Source organism: Myotis myotis, unplaced genomic scaffold (assembly GCF_014108235.1).
Source record: "Myotis myotis isolate mMyoMyo1 unplaced genomic scaffold, mMyoMyo1.p scaffold_m19_p_9, whole genome shotgun sequence".
Taxonomy (NCBI): domain Eukaryota; kingdom Metazoa; phylum Chordata; class Mammalia; order Chiroptera; family Vespertilionidae; genus Myotis; species Myotis myotis.
Window position 1 is genome coordinate 84,818,122 of NW_023416401.1, and position 22,283 is coordinate 84,840,404.

A 22,283-nucleotide genomic window follows, 5' to 3' on the forward strand; every position below is an offset into this window, starting at 1 on the left:
CAGCCAAAATATGAAGTTCACCCACACAGGTGAATGGAGGGAGCCACAGAGAAGGCACGCTGTTCATACAAGGCCCATCGACCTCTTGCCTTCCTCTCAGCTCAGATGGTCAGGCTGGGGAGTCTCGGTGTCACCTCTCCCTGATCTTTCCATTTGGGCCTGCCTATAACCCTACAGTCTCACTGCTCCCTTAAACTCCTTTCTACCCAGCTACCCTCACTTCTCTATCGACAAAGCAAAGTCTTGTGTTTGCTGCAGCCCACCTTTATTTATTACCTGTGTTATGTTCTGGATACCTGTTTGCTCAGATTTGAAGTGGTCTACCCTGACCTAGTTTGTCCTATAAGCGCTATAAATGTAATGCAAGCTTTTGCAAAATGCAAGATCAGTCAAGGAACGTATATTGCATTGGGGCAGAAAGGCATCTGCCCCACACACACCAGAACAACGCACGGTTGAAAATGGACGTGACCCTGAGTGTGGACAGGAATACACAGCCACAAGGGACACTGGCTCTGGAGCCGTGAGCTCACCTCAGAGCCAGAGGCTTCCAGTCTCTGGGTGGGTGACCTTGGGAATGTTGTTTGATCTCTCAAAGCCTAAGATTCCTTCGTCTTTAAAAATGGAACTGGCGATATCACCCCCACTACCAGCATGTTTCGAGGTTAAAACAAAGCAACACGTGGGAAAGCACGTACTGCGTGGCAGCTGTCAGAACGCTGCACGCATAGAAGCTGCTTATAAACAAACAGGGTTCTAATGAAGTGGTTTAGAACAAGTCGTCTTCACAGCAGCACGAGGTCAGGTAGAGGTCTGCAAATCAATGCCTCGAATTGATTTCAGCAGAACTGTTTTTGTGCATTTGGAGCCCAGATTAACGCTGAGTCACACAGCAGAGGGATGGAAGAACCCTCCACACCCAAGTGAGAAGACACCTTCCCCTTGGGGGTGACACCCTACAGGCATCGGACTGGCTCACACCCAGGCTGTGTGTTCAGGATGACACTGAGTGTACATGTGTGCTTGGGGTCCTTTTCTCTAAGTGTGAAAAATACAGCCAAGGAGAAGATAACGCTCCCACGCTGGCAAAGATGAGATCATTTGTAAGTGGCTTGTTAGGGCGCACACATCATTTTCCTGATCAGCGGCAGCGAGGCTGCATCCAGGAGCCGATGCGATTCATCATGTTATTATATATTTAGGGGCTTTTGGAAAATGCTGTTATTTACTCAACCGACTGTGTATATAGACTATTTAAAGCAGATTCTTGACCCAGTAGACTGTACCAGCCCCATCTATTGTCTCAATGAGCATGTGGGGACTCTTAAATATGCAGATTACTGACACAGCAGACAATGAGTGCTAGAAGCAGGCTCTACACGGTACGTTCAAGTCGTTGGGGGATGATCTGTTTCTCAGAAGCACTTTTAAGGCAGACCTAGTCCTACAGCCAGGCTCGATGGAAAACCTATCTTCATGGAGGGGACTCTGGTTTTCGGGGGGAAACTTTTGATTTCTAGAAATAGGGTGCTTTTATTAACATTGCTTTATGGCCTCCCTATTTATCTATGAAATTTTTAAGTACCTTTTCCTGAATGCCAAGCAATGCCACCAGAGCTTAAGCCTGTTTTATTCTAACATGCAAAGAAGCCATTCTGTTACAGTTATTACAATTGCATTCTTTGATTTAAAGTAGGAATGGAGAACCATCTATTAGACAGTGAGGCCTTTGTTTGCAAGTAATAAATATTACCTCTGGCTCACTTGAGTCAAAACAAGGCATTTGTTGGGAGGAGTATGGAGTAGCTTACCAACAGAGAAGGAGCCAGCAAGCCTCTGGAGATCAAGGGGGCAAAATCAAATGATGAACTTTTCATGGCACTGTTGTCAGGATGGGTCCACCCCAACCATTTCCCATCCTTCAGTCGTGGGGTCAGAATTCACATTCCATGAAGCAAGAGGCTGATTGGCCAAGATGAGTTAATATGTCCATACTCAAAACAAATAAAGAAAACACCAAAAAGGGAAAGAAATAAGAAAGTTCTCATATTTTTGTTTTGCCTTTTTGCTCTTTAAACAGAATATTAGATATTTAAACACACACGTGTTGTCTGGATTATTCTGGTTAGAAAATAGTCCAGATGAACTGCAGTCTCATTAAATCAATCTCCCAAAGAACCGCGTCGATGTCCCGCTGGCTCCTTCCCACTGTGCCTGGAAGGGAGAGGATTCGCGCAGCCCAGATCTGACATCAGTCCAAACTGATCTTACGCCTTAGAAATTAAAATCTGCTACACAACCTACTTTAACAGCAAGAGGGGAGATGATTTCAATTATTAATTCATTCAAATTGCAAAGGCTAAGGAGACAGTTGGACAGGACAGGGCATCCCCACCAAGGCGGCCCATAGTGGGGAGTGGATGAGGTTCTGACAAAAACAGACAGTAGTCACCTCAAAGACCCTGCTGTGCACAGGGATGAAGCAACGAACGACACAGACAAGCCCCTGTGCTTGCAGGCTCAGACTCAGATTGGAGAGGAAGATTTCCATTGCAGGGTCTCTCAACCTCAGCACTGTTGACATTAGGGCTGTTGTGGGGGCTGTTCAATGTAGTAGAATGTTTAGCTGCATCCTTGACCTCTACCTACTAGATGTCAGTAGCATCCCATCCCATCGCCCTACTTGTAACAACCAAAATATTTTCAGACACTGCCAAGTGCCCCCAAGGGGGCAGAAGCACCCCCAGCTAAGCCATCAAAAATATGCGTGGTATCAGCCAGAAGCAGAAGTTGGAGCCCACGTGAGTCTCTAATCAAGTGTGCACTGGGACCCTCTTTGGGTCAACATCGTTTCTGCTGCCCCATTTAAGCAAGATTCTCCGGTGCTGTGTGAAGACCCTATGGAAAGTTGTAGAATACAAAGCCCACAAGGAGAGAAGAGCATTAATGGAGCCTTGTTGTGTGCTAAACACTCCAGAGGCTGGGCCCGTGAAGATAAACATCAATAGCATCCTTACGCTTAAAGAGCTTACCACCTGGGATCAAGAATCACAATTTGATCATGGGTCAAGTCCTATGGATCACAAAGATTCTGTTTTGAGGGATTGGAGAAGCCATAGGGAGGAGATGGCCTATAAATGGGGCTCAGAATTTGAAAAAGCCAGTGTGTAAGTAATAAGGAATCAGGTACTTGCCTGGGATCACCAACCCCTAATTTTATAGTATTGACTTTCTCATCATCATGGATAATTCTTGGACAGAATAGCAAAAGGAGATACAGTTTGTCCCACAAAAAAATATTATATTTTTCCATCATGATTGTTAGGCACTAACAAATGTACACACCAAGGAATAAACCAATGCCGCATGCAAAGTACATAGCAAGGCTAATGTGCAAGTATCTATAAAAATGTATCTAACTTATAAAGTAACAGCTATACAAAACTATGAAATATACGTAGACTAATGGATAGATCATGAAGCTCTCAATTGCAAGAAACCTACCGCAAACTATCTTAAGCAAAAAAGGAATTTATTTGCTCATGAAATTTCAAAGTACAATGACAGTCAAGCTTCAGGCAGAGTTGGATCAAGGTTCTAGCTTCGATTGGTTGCAGTTTTCTGGGCTCTGGGCTCCTGTGTATGTTCGCTTAGTCTTTAGGCTGCCTTCCCTCATGCTAGTGTAATTGCTTCCAGCACTTCATGAGATTGTCTACTCATGCATGAGAAGAGCATCTGTTGTCTTAGGTTAGGCATGAATCACCTAAGGAAGCCACTCTTGCCAGGTGCTTGGTTTAGACAAGTCGGGGCCCACACACACACACACACCCTGGCGGTGCCAATCCCATGCACACTGAATAGATTGGGGAGCAACCACATTATCTAATAAGATGTAATCTGGATTACTGGTGATCTGTTCAGTTTTGCCCAAGAATTAGCAAATTTCTTATTTAAGTGTTTATAAGTAAAAAAAAAAAAAAAAAAATTGACAAGACCTTGGAAAGGCCACCAATGTCCCCTTGGAAACTTGATCATTAAGTATAAGTGCTAATTGCCTTTGTATCCCCTAAGAGCCATTCAAAGGCGTTAGAGGCTACATACACGAAGGTGTTTCTGATCATGTGCCCATGCCTGGCCCTGCTTCCAGGTCAGAAAGCTCTGCTTTTTTTATTGTGATTCCTCCAGGAAAAGGAAAATATCCTTTATAACCAAAAGCAAAGTAACTAACCAATTAGCTGAACACCACCCTTTTTGTTGTTAAGAAAAATATGTATACACATATTATTTTTTAGAACTCGGCTTTCATAAGAGTGGTTTGGGAGCTTGCTGAGAACAAACAGGAGATTTTTAAAGAGGAAAATACATAAAACAGAGGAAAAGGCCCAAGAGAATATCGAAGGACAAGAAGGTGGAAATCTTGTGAGCCACCTATAGGTGCTCACTATTGGAGGCTGTTAGACCACCAGCTAGTCCATCTGCTCCCACTGTCCTCTCCTGGGAGAACAGCCAATTTAGTTCTATCTTGGGGGGAGGGGTGCTGATATAATGACCTCAAGACTTTTCCTATTTACCCCTATCCTTTATAGGTAGGGACAGAGAAAAGATGACAAGCCTTGAAGGGACCATTCTTGAAGTAGCCCTAACCTAAAATCAAAGGGTCAAAACCCTGGAGAATTTTCCATTAGATTATTCAAGCTGTCGATTCAAAAAGATCGAAGACCTCTGTAGCTCCCAGAATTTGGGTCGTTTCCAAGAACTGCTTCATCCAACTGTCCAGCGCGGGTTTGGCCTCAGATCAGACTTGCTGTTTTATATGAGTTGCCTCATTTAAAAGCTAACCTAGTTAATTAAGAGCTGAACTAGGTCAGGATTTATTTGACAGTTACTGGAGTTATTTAGAAATGCTAATCCCTTTCATCATTCCCTTTTTTTGTTTGTTTGTTTGTGTCTAGTAGTATAAAAACACTCAATCTGATAAGGGGATTTAAAGGAATTCAGAAGGAATTGATTGAGAATAATGCTAGGAGCCTGCTGGATTTTTTTTTTCAGACAGCACTTGAAAAAGTAAATACTAACAATCCTGAGAATCCTAGTCATGTTGCTCTTCATGACTAGGGGTTTGTTCTTGTAATAATAAGAGGGGACGCACATCCAGTACTTACTATGACCAGGGATTCTGAGCTCTCTCCAGTTATCTCAATCCTCACAATCATCTTTGAGGCAGGTACTATTCTCATCTCCAATTTAGAGAGGAAGAGATGGAGACCCACAGAGGTTGTTAGGTAGCTCATGATGAGAATGTAAGAAGGGACAAAGATGGGGTTTGAACCCAGATAGGCTTGCTCCAGAGGTTCGGCACGTTATAATGCCAGGGAGAGTGGTGCATACATTTTCTTGTTTTGTTTTCTTTTAATCATAGAGAGTTTCTTCTCTGTGCAGCCCCCTGCTTCACAGACAACTAGAGAACAGATGAGAATCACCCTTTCTCAACTCCAACACCCAAAGCTGCCACTGACCTTGACTTTGGGGCATTTCTCAATTGTCAGACCCAGGCTAAATAGTTCTCCATTGTTCAGGGCCATCCTGTGCACTGCAGGGGGGTTGGCTGCATACATAGCCTCTCTTCCCACTCAATGCCAGTAACACCTTTCTCCAGCTGTAACAAAGAGGTCTGCTGGGACACAAATTCACTCCTGCCTGAGCACCACTGAGTTAGTGCGATGGTGACCCAATTGGCTCTGGAACCACGTGCTATTCTGTAGAATCTAGCCGCCAAGAAGTGATCCAATAGACTCGTTCACCTATGGTGCAAAGACAAGATAAGGGAGTGAGTCATTATATCTTACAGAGATGAGTTCTTGGTCTGCCTCACGCCAAGTGAACAAAAAAGTCAAGTAGTAGGGTGTGAGGCAAGAAGCAGCAGAGAGAGAAGTTCCAGGGTTGAGGAAGGAAGGGTCATTCTGATGACCTTGAACCCTCACCCCACCCATCCCTGGCTTCCTTCGCCTCCCAGGCAGACCCTGTTCACCTCCACCACCCAGCAGGATATCATGTGGAAGGGGCTTTTTTGTCATTTTCTATGGCTTGAAATGGATTATGACCAGTGAGTGCAACCTAAGTTTGTCAGCTAGACAAAACCATGCTTTACGGATGCAATCACTCACTCATTCAGTTATTTCTTCCTCTATGCAACACATATTTGACTAAGTTGGCCTGGACAGCAGCAGGATATAGTGGTGAGCCAGACAGAATCAACCTGCTTCAGGGAGTCTTACTGGGAGGACAAATGAGTGAATCGGTGGGTGGGGAGGAATAATTACAAGTTGACATAAGGACTATAGAGAAAAATGGGGGGGAGACTGAGATAGAAAATAACCTTGGCAGTTGGGGATCTGGGGTGAGTGAGCGGGAGTTACAGTGATCGAGGGTGAGCTCTCTGAGGACAGGCATTTGAGCTGAGGCTGAAGAGTGAGAAAGAATTTGAAGTAGGAAAACAGCAAAGACTCCCACTTACAGCGGTTCTCAACCTGTGGGTCGCGGCCCTTTTGGGGGTCGAACGACCCTTTCACAGGAGTCACCTAAATACATCCTGCATATCAGATATTTACATTATGATTCATAACAGTAGCAAAATTACAGTTAAGAAGTAGCAACGAAAATAAATTTATGGATGGGGGTCACCATAACATGAGGAACTGTATGAAAGGGTCGCGGCATTAGGAAGGTTGAGAACAACTGACTTAGGAGAAAATGAATTTCAAGGGCTTTAAAGAAGGAAGGAATTTGGCAAGTTTGGCAACAGGCATTAGAAATTTGGCTTTAGAGACCTCGGCAAAGAGGACAGTGATGGGACTAAGGTCTGAGGTGGAGAAAAGACGGGTCATTTGACTAAGGTAAAGAGACCAGTGAGGAGGCCACAGCATTCCCACGGAAGACAGGATGGCCGTTGACCAAGGCAGCACGGATATGGCTGAGAGCTGGCAGAGTTTTGATTTAGTTTAAAATAGCATTGACTTAGGTACAGAGACTGAGGAAAAGGGAAAAATCTATCATAGAGTCTAGAATCTAACAGACCCAAGTTCAAGTCCCAATTCAGCTGGCTGTCTCCAGAGACGTAATCAGCATTCTCTGTCTGCCACTCAACGTCATCATCTCATGTGAAGATGGAATTTGAACAACATACAGTGCTATTGGGGGGACCAAGTCATGGGACAGGTATAAAGAAATTAGCCCACCGGCTGTTACATATGCATTTGCTCTCAATCGCTGATCGCTAGTAGGACTTTTTTAAGCAGAGCATAAGCTGCCTCAAAGCTGGGAGTCCCAATCACTGAAAATTCCGAGGATCAGTACAGCAGGTACTTACCTGCTTATAAAAGGATTAAAGCACATCTGGGAAGCTTGAGCTAAGAGTTCTCCGCAGTCCATAGATTTGATCAGATTGTATCAGGGAGGAAACCCTGCTCCGCTCCAGGTGGGAGAATGGAAGGGATGTTAGGAGTCTGTACACCGTGGTCCTGTCAACCAGGATGGTCATGTGATGATGCTGGAGGGGAATCCACCATGAAGAACAGTTGGGAAGTCCAGCGTCTGGGCTGTTACTCGGAGAACTGAAGAAGACCAGGGCAGGGAGGTGCTTCCCTGGCTGAGGACTGAGCCTAAGACATGAAAGGTCTTTGCACCTTGACTTCTGTGATCCTGGAGACAGCAAAGACATGTTGCCCGAGAAGCAAAGGCCGGTCACTCTCTGACAGCATCTCTGAGGGAGCAGTGGTCTTTTTCTCTCTTTCTTAATGGGAAGTGGTCACAGCCATGAACTTAGCAAAGTAGCAGGTTAAAATTGGTCCGTTCTCGGCTAATGCCGTTAGACATTTTTGAGAAAAGGCAATGAGAAGTGGTCATTATCCATTATCTGCATGAAATATTTCAGAGAAAGAAGCAACATTTGTGAGAGAGCGAGAGAGAGAGAGAGAGAGAAAGAGAGAATGTTTGACTTGAAGCCAGGCAAGAGGGAAACAAGATCACCTCCTCACTCTGTGGGAAGGCTGTGCTAATGATGTCATTTCAAGTAAACTGGGAATATCTGTTTGAAAAAATACAGATGGTGCATCAGTTTCTCATACTTTCAGAAGGTTGTTCTGGACAATGATTCTCTGTCCCTTTTCTTGGAAAAAAAAAAAAAAGAAAGAAAACCTCCAAACTTTCCAGTCTTGGAAAGAACTACATATGTGCAAGTGTTTATACATCCCGATTCAGGAACAATGTATAGAAAATCAGCAGGCACGTTTTGCTGCAAATAGTTGCTACCAGTTGAAACCGCGAAGCCTAAAACTCGCACGTGGGTTGGAGAGTCTCCTCCCACTGGGGAGTTTCTGCTTCCTCTTCAGTGCACGTAGTTTTTGCCCTGCTCCTGATTTATGCGTCTCTCGCTGTGAGGATAATCTAAGGACAAGGATTTCTAAACTGGAACTTCCAGAAAGCTTATGATGTGGCCCTCGTCCCACCCTTCCTCATGAATATTTTCTCACTCTGCTTTTTAACATTGTCACCATGACATCACCCAGTACTCATACGGGCCGGACGAGATCCTAGGTGGCTGAGCACAAAGCATTTGCGGAGGAGACCTTCTGCCTGGAGCATTCGTCATCCCTCTCAATGCAACACCCAAGGCCTCTAACAAAGATCTCTCCTCTCGGGTGGCAGTTACTGCATTTCTTGAAGATTGCAGACATTACCATTATGGGTAATGACCTAATAAGTTGCTATTCGACGTTTGCACATCACTTCTATGGAAGTTCCTGGCACACAGACCACTGGCTCCTTGTAGGAATGATTTAATAGCGAGCAACAAGCCCCAAACTGGAGGAAACTCTTTTCTGTGCATGACACAGACCAAGCTGGCTCATCTCCGGTGCAAATGCCATGGAGAAGCTTCTGGCGTGGGGCAGGAGTGAGAGCTAACAGACTGCCACAGTCAATGGGTTCCAGCTCTGGGGGTGCAAGTGGCGATCAGGACGTATGTTATTTGTAAAGTGCTAGAACGGGCCTGGCTGGTGAGGCTCAGTTGGGTGGGCATCATCCATGTACTGATAGGTCGCTTGTTCAATTCCTGGTCAGGGCACTACCTGGGTTTTGGGCTTGATCCCCAGCAGGGGGCATGCAGAAAGCCACTAATAGATGTTTTGCCCTCTCTCTCACCCTCTCCCTTCCTCTCTTTCTAAAAATCCATTTTAAAAATCTTTTTTAAAATAAAATAAAGTGCCGAGGACAGGCCTGGGAAGTCCAGAGGTCATCCTCCTGACTTCCACACTTTATCATATTTGATCCTCCTAACTGTAAAGTGAATACCGCCATCGGGCTCATTTTACAGATGAGGAAGTTGAGCCTCTGGAAGTTCCAGTAACTTTCCCAAAATCCCATTTCCGTGGTAATCGACAAATTTGAAACAAGGCCAGTAGGCCATCCTGTCTGTTCATTAACTGATCAGCACTTGAATCAGTGACTTCCATTTCTCTCTTGCTCCGTGTTTCCCGTTACAAACTGGGAGCAACTGTCTAGGCCAAAGGTGTTTTGTCTTATTTTTTTAAGATTTTTTATTGATTTTGAGAGAGAGAGGAAGGGAAAGAGAGAGTGAAAGATTAGTTGGCTGCCTCCTGCACACCCCCTACTGGGGATCAAGCCTGCAATCCAGGCCTGTGCCCTGACCAGGGACCAAATGTGTGACCTTTCCATGCATAGGACGACGCCGAACCCACAGAGCCGCACCAGCCGGGTCTGTTTTGCCTTTTGATCCCCGGAGAGGAAAGGAGGTGGAATTCTCAAAGTCATATTCTCTTTTCACAGAGCTGGTACCCACACACCCATATGGACCTGAGCAGGGAGAAGTCGATTGGCTAAATATCTTGTTACTAATTACAAATTTGCCCTGTACAGCAGGCATGTGTACCCCCCACGGATCTTGTTCCATGATTTCTATTCCATGACCTTGGGGTGGGGCTGAGAGTTTGCATTTCTAACAGGTTCCCAGGGGATGCTGCAGTGCTGGTCCAGGGCTGCCCTTTGCCCGGACACAGCCCTGGGAGGTGGGCAGCCCTGGGACGGTCACTGCTTTTTGGGATCGACAGATGATAAAGTCAAAGAGCTGGTATGAGGAAGCACCAGAGAGGCATGCCTGATCTTCAGTCTCTTTGCCTCCCCTGGGTCCCTTGGTTTAGGGTTTGCAAACGGATGGGCCGCAGACATACTTGATTTCATCCACCTGGTTTGTCCACACAAATTATCCAAAACCCTAGACGCCCCTGGCTGCTCCTTGAGTAGCAGCTGCGCTCTTTCAGTGTGGCACAAACCCTCCAGTCGCCCACGGCCCCGCTGCGCCTCTCTTGTGGGTGCCAGATTGTCTCCCTCCCGCCTGACCTGCTTTGCCCGTCTAAGTCACCTGCCTTCCTCCAGGAATGCATGACCTTCCCCCCTCCATCCGTGTGCAGTGTGCAGCTTCTCTCCAGGATGCCCCTCTCTACCCGCCGTGGCCTTTGGAGAGCGCTATGATGCAAGTCCCAGTAAAACTCGACTTAAAGTACCTTGCATGTGCCGGCTGTATAACGTCTCTTGATTAAATGAATAAACAGATGAACCTCACAGGCACGGCCGAGTACTCACTTCCCCTCACTTCGACTAGCTTAGGCCTTTTCTGCTGATGACCGAGACATGGACAAAGTCACAAAATATGATTAGAAAATAACTTGACAGTCCAAAGAGCGGTGGCGATGGCCCAGGAGAGTGCCCACCACAGGAGCATATTAAGTAAATGGACTTTTTGTTCATACAGGCCCCACCTGTTAGGCATCCATTGCGCTCGGAGAGTGCTCCAATCCACTGAATGGTCTGCCGGCAATAACAGGAGAGACGTTGGTGTCTTTAATGACTTTCAGAAAGTTCTCCCTCCATCTCTGCAGAGCACTTAAGGGCTTGGGAGAAGTCACTCGTCATGGCACCCAGTGCATCTTCAACATCCCTTTCGACAGAGAGCTCACCTGGCCCTGTGTTCATAGAGGAGGGAATACGCCTTCCCCCTCCATCCGGGTGTACAAGTCACACTCATGCTGAGTTCTGCATGGCGTGGCAGGAATAAAAAGCCACGTGCCACGAATGTTGTTTTTCCCATTGAAAGTGTTCCTGTTAGAAATGTGTGTGAACTTTGATGATTTCTTTAGACGGCAGGAAGGCCAGGCCTTGGCTCGTGTTCCTGGGCTCTCTGTAAAGTGAATGGTGTCAGCCTATCGCCTCCTGAAACACAGAGCACATAGGTCCCTTCAACCCAGGGCCAGGCCACCACCGAAGTGGAGCTCAGCCTCCTTGCACTAAATCCTCCATCTGTTCCTCAGCCTGCCAACAAGAGTGCCAATTAGTGCCAATAATTGTAGCCGTACTCGACCATGGTCACCAAAACACTAGAGGCTCATGACAGAGAGACCTCCTCTGTGTCATCCGTTAGTGTATCTACGGGTATATGGCAAGAAACTCTTGCAACCTCCTCATTTACGTCCACATGCCCACTGGAATCTTCATGTGATTTTAAACTGTCATTTAGTGGGGCAGATTGGCGAAAATGATCCTGTCACCTCCAAATGTGTTTTAAAATGAGGTCTTGGTTGAGTTCTGGGCTAGCGTCTGAGATCAGCTTTATATTCTATGTCGTGATAACTCCGCTGCCACTTTAGAAACCATCAGTGCTTTACCGAAACACTTTATTGTGGATTTTCAAGGCCACCCCACAAATGGACACCCAGCAAAAACATCTGTCATTGAACAACAGGCCACCCCTGAATTATTTTGCACAATTTCATTTAAATCATTCTGACTAGACATTTCTGGAGCAATTGAGGTGGTATTATTTTTTTTAATTGTTTCTCCTTGTTTTTTTCTAACCTTTCATAAAAGAGGTAATTTCTAAATATTAAGGGTTTATTTCTGAAATTCAAAAATGTGCAACATATGTATTTCTCTAATACATTTCTCCTTTTTTAAGCCAAGACTTCAGGGGAAGCCCTCCCTGATGTTTGCGTAGTGTGCCTGTTGGAACAGCCAATGCACCCTGTCCATGGCCCATCAGTCTGTACTTTCGAAGTTCCCATGTGTGAGTCCTTTTTTAATCAAAGTCTGCTCCGCCGAAGGGTGTGTTTTCTGATGTTTTGCAGTCTTGGTGCTTATCTGCACTCTTCACACTTCGAAGTCTCAATCCACAGCTCAGGGATACCTAGCAGCAAAGTTGGAGGTTGAGTTGTTCCAAAAAGATGACGTAGGCACAGTCCTTCTGATTTCTTCGTTGAGAAAACTTGATCGGGTAGTTCTAATTCACACCTGAACCATGTTGGGCAGGGGGGTGCTTTACCCATCACAGGTGCCAGTTACATGGCTGAGAAGCGGAGCCAGAGTTTGCCCCTGGAGTAGCCCCCTTTCATTGCATGACCTACCTATTCACTCGTTCACTTAGAGTTCATGGGCATCGTTCTGTGCCAGGGTGTGCCCTCAGTGCCGGGGGGAGCAAGGCCTCTGTCTTCAGGGGGACAGAAATTTGGTCTTTATATCCAGAGGGAGGAGGAAATCAGAAACAAACAAGATTTCCGAGTGTACTGGGTGCCATAGGGATTTCAGCATGTAGATTGATATGACCTAGAGTTGCACAGAGAGGGGCCATTTGAGCTGAAACCTGAAGAATGAAAAAGAAGCAACTATGCGAGGGTCCAAAGAAAGAACTTAGCAGGTAGAGAAATCGTCAGTTGCAAAGAACCGTGGGAAGGGTGGGTGGGGAAGCAGGAGCAAGCGGACTGCTATGCCTTAGGCATGGACAGGGAATGACCCTGCAAGAGCAACATAGCAAAGGCCAAGCCCAATCCTCACACTCTTGTGCTAAGGGCTTGAATTTTATTGAAGGTGCAGCAGAATGACATTGCAGGAGTTGAAACAGAGCCATGTCACCACCTAATACCTTTCACAGGGAATGTGCTAGCAGGTCTTTGAAAATCAGGCCGGAGTCAGTCAGTCACCCAAGCGAACAACGATGGTGGACCCGGCAGAGCGGAGGCCGGGAGTGGAGCGGAAAGCAGCTCTCGTGTGGGTCGCTCATGCAGAGCGCTGACGGGGTTTGCTTATGAGTCAGCTGTCCTGGCACGGAGACGCTCCCTGTGGCCAGAGTCGGACAGTGGGAAGGGAGGAAATGAGGAATTTAGTTCGGAATGAAAGACCTTTTACCCGGAATCAAGGAGATTCTACGGACAACAGTCCTTTCTCACCGTGTCTCAGCGGAATTGCAATCGTCTTCTTTTGCTAAATAAGTATTCATAAGAATCAACTTGCCACTCATCCACTTCACCAAGGCTCACACATGAAGCAAGCTTATTAAACAAATCATCGGGAGAGAAAGAGAGAGAGAGACAGATGCTCATTATCCGGCCCAATCACCCCCTCTGGCTGCCCTCCCTCTCCCGCCTCAGCTGCCCGTGGCAGACAAAACCACTTAAGTGAGGTGAGCAGTTCTAAATGTAGAATATTAACATGTGTTTTTAAAAATTACTTGGAACCCGCCACCATTGTTCTAATTCACTGACTTTGACGGATGCTTCGGCACTTTTTTTATGAGGCTCTTCAATGCGTTACCTTATCGGGTGCATAAGCTTTGGTCTGTCCTGCAGAAGAAAACAGACAAGAAGGGTCTCCCAGCTCGAGCTACTCTCCTGTAAAGGTGATAGTAAACATGCTAATGCCTAATTAAGCAGAAAATTCTATCTGTACTGCGGGGGAGGCACTGGCTGCCTCCGACTTCTCTTCTGGGGAATCCATTTAGAAGGACAAAGTGGATTGTGGAATTGAGCTGGTCCAGAGAGCTCAGCTTCCAACTGTCAGCAGAAAATAAAGAACACTTCTCTCCTCCTTGTGCAAAAATGACTACACAGGCTAGGGTGTGGGGGGGGGGGAGGGGTGTGCACACGCACACTCATGTGTCTTTCATCAACCCACACAAAATAACATGAATTACTTCCCAGCTTCCCACTAAGTATCAGGCCCTGTGCTAGGCACTGAAAATACTGAGATGAAAAACCTTAGCAACGCCCTTAGCCAGCTGTGATGACAGAAAGCCCTCTTTTTTCCCTAAATGTATTCCCTTCTCTGTGTGTGTCTGTGTGTGCATGTGTGCACGCATTTTTCCTTGTTTCTGTAGTACATTCCCCATACATGTGATGGCTATGTCTTAGCCAGAACAGTAGTCTTGGGTCATGTGTGTTGTCCCAGAGCAGGAGAGACAATGCCCCTCTAGTTCTCAGAAGGGATCCCTCTTGGCTGATAAAATTTGCCCAATTCTTTGAAGCACTTTGGTTGGCTCTGTAACAATTTTGTTTATTAATTTCGTAACAGATGTTCTCCTTGAACTTAATGATATGACTTCTTTTGCAAACATACAAATTAGTCCAAGAAAAAAGAAAATTCAGTGAGGATGAGGGGGTCGTCTAATTCAGTCATTCGGCTATTTTTGAACCAGGGTTTTCTTGTAAGCCATGACCACTTATTAATGGTTGTTTGACCAGATCGAGTAGCTTTTGTGTCTGGAAATTAATTTATGGAACTAGAAACCAGCACACCAGTTTCATGAAAAACCCACTTGTCAACTTGCTAGGAGAGCAAAAACACAATACCAAGAGCAATAAAATACTGAGCACGGCCATGAATCTGGTAGCCGGACTCAATTTTTACACTTCATCTTGTTTGATGGTACCGTGCCCTTAAAATCGTGAGCTCTTGTCCCCAGAACTCCCACAATTCTCCCCTCCGAGGTGGTTATCCATTTAGTGACATTTCAGTGAACTTCCACTGCTAACCTGTAACCTTGGGGTCCCTGCAGTGTTTTCTTATTCAGTTGGTTGGTAATAGAAAGAGAGTGGAATCTGGTGGTTAAGACCATGGATTCTTTCATCAGACAGGTTGCATGTCATGACTATGATACTAGCTGTGTGGTCTTGAGCAAGTTTATTAACCTGAAAGCCTCAGTTTCCCCATCTGGGAAGTGGAAATAATAATAGTTCCTACTCCATGTAGGTATGAGATGAAATGAAAGAATGTATTCGCAGTGTGGTCAGCATAGGTCTTAGGAGAGTGATTGCTCACTTATATTCCTCCTCATCAGCAGGAGCCTTCGGGGTTCCTACTGCAGCTGCTTTATCCCCAATACCCCCCCTTCCCTCCTAACCCTCCGCCTGCCTACAGGGCAGACCTCCAATGCATGATCCCCCTTCCCGTTCCCTGGTGAATGGGAATATTGCCACTGCCCTGGGGTTTATCCCACCTGCACTGAGGGGGAGATAGAGGCTCAAAAGGAAGGCACTGCTCTGAGATCATGCAGGCCTTGCAAATCTAAGGCCAGATTGCCCTTGCTTTGATGTTTCTTTGGTTGCATTTTATCCATGTGGCTCTGAAAAGGGCCGGTGAAGAAAATGAGCACCTGGACACAAATAGTCCTATTCCTCATCTCCACGAATGGCTATTTGCCCATTAATTCCCTCTGTGCCCACCCTCTCATGCCTTCATTTTCCCTATGCAATTACGGGTCCTAAATCCTTTCGGAGAGGGGAAGGCATGCATCCCCAATAGCATTTTGCACCTACAAATCAAACGTAAAATTGGCATCTCCTGAAGGTTCCCCACAAATCACAGTGCATTTGAAATTACAGGCACAAGACAGAGGGAATTTTCCACTGGGTCTGCAAAGGTTTTCATAAAGCTGTTTGAGAATAGTAAGATAGTCCCCAAATCTCCCATTCTGACACCATGTGCTATTATTTTAAAATCATTGTTTGCTGAGCTTACATAATTTTTTGACTATCAATGGAAGATCTTTTTCAGGACTCCATAATCTCTCTTCCTGCTGTGTGATGCTCTACAAATAAAAATGTAACAAAAGGACACCAGCTATCATGAATATGAGGCTGTACATTCAGATTACTTCTGAGCACTCAAAAATGACTTGTTAAATGATCGTATGTCAGTAGACCCAGGCATCTTGGTAAACCTTGCGATGAAGATGCCAAGGGCCAAGTCTTAGCTTTCTTATGCACAACGTCCTTCTCGGTAGAGATATGTCTTTAATAGGCTTTGTATTTTAGTCCGGCTTTCCTGAAAGTCACACGCATGAACTTAGCAACTGTCCCATTAAAGGAATATTAGAGTGCTATTCCTTAAACATGACAATCATTAACTTAGCATTCTAGGCATTTATGAGGAACTATAGCTCCTGCCATTTAAGAAACCAAGGAGGCCCAAGCCGGTTTGGCTCAGTGGATAGAGCGTCAGCCCGCAGACTGAAGGGTCCCAGGTTCGGTTCTGGTCAAGGGCACATTCCTTGGTTGCAGGTTCCCCAGCCCTGGTCAGGGTACATGCAGGAGGCAACCAGTCAATGTGTATCTCTCACATGGATGTTTCTCTCTGTCTCTCCCTCTTCCTTACACTCTAAAAAATGAATGGAAACATATCCTCAGGTGAGGATTAACAAAAAACAAAAAAGCCGAGGAGGGTTAGGTAGCACGAAGGGCATCATTTGGCTTTTCCTGTATCCATTGCCTACCGTTCATGCACGTGTAAACGGATTGCTCTTCGGTGGGATGTGGAAAGCCCTTGTCCCAGTGGAAATCGGGTGGAACCTGTGACCTGGTGTTGATATTTCATCTCTTCTCGTCTTGCAGGCTACGCCCAGGAGGAGCAGCTGAAGGACCAGGAGGAGATAAAAGAGGAAGAGGAGGAGGAGGAAGACAGCGGTTCCGTGGTTCAACTCCAGAGCAGCAATGACCCCGGGACAGACGAGGAGCTAGACATGGGCCCGGAGCCGAAGGGCTGCTTCAGCTACCAGAACTCCCCAGGCAGCCACTTGTCCAACCAGGACGCGGAGAGCGAGTCTCTGCTGAGCGACGCCAGTGACCCCGTGTCCGACGTCAAGAGCGTGTGCGGCCGGGATGCCCCGGACAAGACAGCCGGCGCTCGGCCCAAGCTGCCCGGGGAAGCCCACAACTGCATGGACAAAATGACGGCCGTCTACGCCAACATCTTGTCTGATTCCTACTGGTCGGGCCTGGGCCTGGGCTTTAAGCTGTCCCACAGCGACAGGCGGCATTGTGACACCCGAAACGGCAGCAGCAAGACGGATTTTGATTGGCACCAAGACGCTCTGTCCAAAAGCCTGCAGCAGAACCTGCCCTCCAGGTCCGTGTCGAAGCCCAGCCTGTTCAGCTCGGTGCAGCTGTACCGACAGAGCAGCAAGGCGTGCGGGAGCGTCTTCACCGGGGCCAGCAGGTTCCGCTGCCGCCAGTGCAGCGCCGCCTACGACACCCTGGTCGAGCTGACCGTGCACATGAACGAGACGGGCCACTACCAAGACGACAACCGCAAAAAGGACAAGCTTCGGCCCCTGAGCTACTCCAAGCCCCGCAAGCGGGCCTTCCAGGACATGGACAAGGAGGATGCCCAGAAGGTGCTGAAGTGCATGTTCTGTGGCGACTCTTTCGACTCCCTCCAGGATTTGAGCGTCCACATGATCAAAACGAAACATTACCAAAAAGTGCCTTTGAAGGAGCCAGTCCCCACCATTTCATCAAAAATGGTTGCTCCGGCGAAGAAACGCGTCTTTGATGTCAACCGGCCGTGTTCCCCGGACTCCACCACAGGGTCGTTCGCAGACTCGTTTTCGTCCCCGAAGAGCAGCAGCCTGCAGCTGTCCTCCAACAACCGCTACGGCTACCAGAACGGCGCCAGCTACACCTGGCAGTTCGAGGCCTGCAAGTCCCAGATCCTAAAGTGCATGGAGTGTGGGAGCTCCCACGACACCTTGCAGCAGCTCACCACCCACATGATGGTCACAGGTCACTTTCTCAAGGTCACCAGCTCTGCCTCCAAGAAAGGGAAGCAGCTGGTGTTAGACCCGCTGGCGGTGGAGAAAATGCAGTCTTTGTCGGACGCGCCGAACAGTGATTCTCTGGCTCCCAAGCCATCAAGTAACTCGGCTTCCGACTGTGCAGCTTCCACGACTGAGATAAAGAAGGAGAGTAAGAAAGAAAAGCCAGAGGAGGCCAACCAGGAGGAGAAAGCCGTGAAAAGCGAGGACTATGAAGACCCTCTACAAAAGCCTTTAGACCCCACAATAAAGTATCAGTACCTGCGGGAGGAGGATCTGGAAGACGGCTCCAAGGGTGGAGGGGACATCCTGAAGTCACTGGAAAACACTGTCACCACCGCCATCAACAAGGCCCAGAATGGGGCTCCCAGCTGGAGCGCGTACCCCAGCATCCACGCCGCCTACCAGCTGTCGGAGGGCACCAAGGCCTCCTTGCCTCTGGGCTCCCAGGTGCTGCAGATGCGACCTAACCTCACCAACAAGTTGAGGCCGATTGCTCCCAAGTGGAAAGTCATGCCCCTGGTTTCCGTGCCCACGAACCTGGCCCCGTACACTCAAGTGAAGAAGGAGCCAGAAGACAGAGAGGAAATGGTGAAGGAGTGTGGGAAGGAAAGTCCCCGCGAAGAGGCATCATCTTTCAGCCACAATGAGGGCGAGTCCTGCTCCAACAGCGAACCCCCTTCCGAATCCAAAAAGGCTGAGCCTTGTCCCCCGAAGGAGGAGGACAAGCCAATGAAAGAGGGCGGCGAGAAGGAAAAACCCCAGCCTCTGGAACCCGCGTCTCCCCTCAGCAACGGGTGCGCCCTCGCCAACCACGCATCGGCCCTGCCGTGCATCAACCCACTCAGCGCGCTGCAGTCCGTCCTGAACAACCACCTGGGCAAAGCCACGGAGCCTCTGCGCTCCCCTTCCTGCTCCAGCCCCAGCTCAAGCACAATCTCTATGTTTCACAAGTCAAGTCTCAGTGTCATGGACAAGCCGGCCTTGAGTCCTGCCACCGCGAGGCCGGCCAGCGTGTCCAGGCGCTACCTGTTTGAGAACAACGATCAGCCCATTGACCTGACCAAGTCCAAAAGCAAGAAAGCCGAGTCCTTGCAAGCACAATCCTGCACGTCCCCGCCTCAGAAGCATGCTCTGTCTGACATCGCCGACATGGTCAAAGTCCTCCCCAAAGCCACCACCCCGAAGCCCGCCGCTTCCTCCAGGGTCCCGCCCGTGAAGCTGGAAGTGGACGTTAGGCGTTTTGAGGACGTCTCCAGTGAAGTCTCAACGTTGCATAAAAGAAAGGGCCGGCAGTCCAACTGGAACCCTCAGCACCTTCTGATCCTGCAGGCTCAGTTTGCCTCCAGCCTCTTCCAGACGTCGGAGGGCAAGTACCTGCTGTCCGACCTGGGCCCCCAAGAGCGAATGCAGATCTCAAAGTTTACGGGACTCTCGATGACCACCATCAGCCACTGGCTGGCCAACGTCAAGTACCAGCTTAGAAAAACGGGAGGGACGAAATTTCTGAAAAACATGGACAAAGGCCACCCCATCTTTTATTGTAGTGACTGTGCCTCCCAGTTTAGAACCCCTTCTACCTACATCAGCCACTTAGAATCTCACCTCGGTTTCCAAATGAAGGACATGACTCGCATGGCCGTGGAGCAGCAAGGCAAGGTGGACCAAGAGATCTCCCGGGTGTCGTCGGCTCAGAGGTCTCCGGAAACCATAGCTGGCGAAGAGGACACAGACTCTAAGTTCAAGTGTAAGTTGTGCTCTCGGACATTTGTGAGCAAACATGCAGTAAAACTCCACCTAAGCAAAACGCACAGCAAGTCACCCGAACACCACTCTCAGTTTGTAACAGACGTGGACGAAGAATAGCTCTGCAGGTATGGGTTTGCTCCCAGGTGGTGTGACGGTGACCTTGGAGGAGTTCCTTGAAGGGAGATGGGTCTCTTAGGCAGCTAACGTCTCCCCGTACCAGAGGCCAGTAGCCTGCTGGAATAAGACTTAGTTTTACAAAGACTAGAACCTGATAAATAAGTCCTATCTGTTCTCTCGTTCTCTCCACTGTAGACTTGGGCATTAGCATGAAATGGGTTTAGGGAGATGGAGCTCACAGGTTCCCGCTTCATGATTCGTGATCCCCATAGTTTCCCAAGGCCCAGCTTGCCAAGGCCGCCCAAGGCTACACGTCATTTTAATTAATAATTACTAATTTCTCTCCCATCCCATTTCACCACCTCCCCTGCCCATAGGAATGCTAATGACTTAGAAAGTGAGACAGAAAAGGCCATCCACAGAATAAAGACTGTAGAGTTCCTGGGGGCAGCCACTGTGCAGATTTCTTAATCAGCTTATGAGTAGTTTAAAGTTGTCTTTATCATCATTACTTGTAATCAATGCTTTTTGCAGCTACTGTCAGCACTCGCTCCCTTCTGCCCCCTGCCCTTTGCTCATTCCTCCCTTAGGCTTCCCGTGAATGAGCATCTGCCCTGAAGTCAGATGGTAGAAAATAGTATTCTCTGCACAACACTGAGATGAAAAGAGAGGAGGCGTATCTTCTTCTCTCATCTTCCATTTTCCCTAGGATAGACTAATTCCAGAGTTCACCTGTAAGGAAGATGGGTGTGATGCATGCCCTTGACATTGTATTTTACAGAAAGAAGCAAGTGACTTTCTGCCCACCCATTGCCAATGCACATGGGTCCCCCAGCTTCAAGATGACTTGCATCATGTATCATAGAAGCTCTGTGCCTTGTAGAGTCACCAGTGCCCAGACTGTCAATGTCGTCCCAGAAAGAGGACAGAGGCCAAGGTCAGATACCTTGGCAGACTAGTCACACTGGCCATCTTCAAATATGTTCGAGGCTGGGTCTTAAATCCCTTTTCTCTCAGTTTGTATCTTCTCTGCTGCCTTTTCTCTTCCCTCCATCATGACATCTCCCCATGTGTTAGGGACCCTCACATATATGCAGGGTGTCTTCCACCACAGGCCACACCCCACGCTGACTTAAAGCTTTGGCATTTGCTGGTCCAGTCTATGTTATGTTAGGTTACAGATAAGCTCTTTTGATTATTCACAATAAGACATGAACAGCTATGAATAACAAGGTAGAAGCCCTCACCGTCTCCAATGGTCAGTGTTTGCTTTTCAATAGGAGGTTTTCAGGTCAAGCCACAGAGGTATGAGCACTAGCAGGGCCAGGTGGAGACAGGTGTGTATATAATGTGGCTTCAGGCTCACTTCCCAACAGGGAGGGAGGCTGGCAGAGTATGAGATGGTCACATGAAATAAAGGGTTAAAACATCGGATCTGGGACTTTCAGTGAAAATATCTAAGACCTTCTGATAAAGGGTATGCCATCCCATAATTCCGATGGCTCTCTGGGCTCCAATGAAGACTATTGTTTTGTTTGCATGTTTTTATCATGATAATTAAAATGTGTTACTGGCAGATTCATCTCTTGCTTTCTAAGCATGATTTGTTCAGCTCGTACTATTGAAAGAAACGCTGAAAATCATCTATTGAATCTACACATGAGCTTGGGGCTCGGCAAATCTATTTATTTGCTCTATAACATTTTAAGTTTTATGTAACTTGCTATTACGCTTTTCTGGTCCTTCCAAAAAAATGGTGAATATACACAGAATATCCAAAGAGAAGAGACATGTTGCCAATCCCATAGTAGTAGGTTCAAACCATGGTGAAAAGGACAAATAGGTAATGTTTATTTGTGCTACAATAAAGACCAATTTTCCATCTGCTAGGTTTGTAATCATTTTTTAAATTAATATCACTGCCCAAACATTGTGATGTGGAAGTGGAGAGGGGGGAGAAAAAGAAAGCCAGCCATGGTCAAAATCCGAAATGTGCTTACCCGTTCTAGGGAAGCAAAGGTAAACCAATAGTTGGGGGGAAACCTACAGAAAAGGTACTGACAGCTGTTAAATGCGTAGAAGGAGAGCTCTGTTCCTCGTCTCTCTGCATTTGTTCAGGAATAAATATCTCTGGTTTGGCCTTTTGGAGCCCATATTACAGGGCTATCCTTCTGTGAAATATGCTCCATCCTGATAGAGACCCCGTGAGTCTGAGATTCTGAGGGGGGCACCGCAGAAACACAGGTTTGAGTATTTGGTACTCATTTCAAGCCATGGGAGTGCGCATGTGTTGTGTGACCATAAAATCTGTGCGGGTGTTGAGTGTGTTTATGGTGTTCTAAACATAGGCCCATCTGCCGGAATGGTTTCCCATGGCACCAAGGTGGCTCTCAGAGGCTTTGGTCACTTAGAAAAGAATCCCTGAGCCCTCGGATCCTCTTTTGGAACAATATTTATGCCAGACCTTGCCCACTGCTTAGAATGATGC

At 47.3% G+C, this 22,283-nt stretch overlaps 1 protein-coding gene across 2 annotated transcripts in view; it reads left to right on the forward strand.

The window, feature by feature from the left end:
- TSHZ2 (teashirt zinc finger homeobox 2) overlaps positions 1–22,283 on the forward strand; it is a 429,408-nt gene that overhangs the window by 230,950 nt on the left and 176,175 nt on the right. Inside the window, exon 2 of one of the 2 annotated variants that reach the window (XM_036322528.1) lies at positions 16,728–19,676. In XM_036322528.1, coding sequence (XP_036178421.1) covers positions 16,728–19,676 — 2,949 coding nt within the window. Of the gene's footprint in view, positions 1–16,727; positions 21,378–22,283 lie in introns of those variants that run through there. The other variant, XM_036322527.1, reaches the window with a different exon arrangement.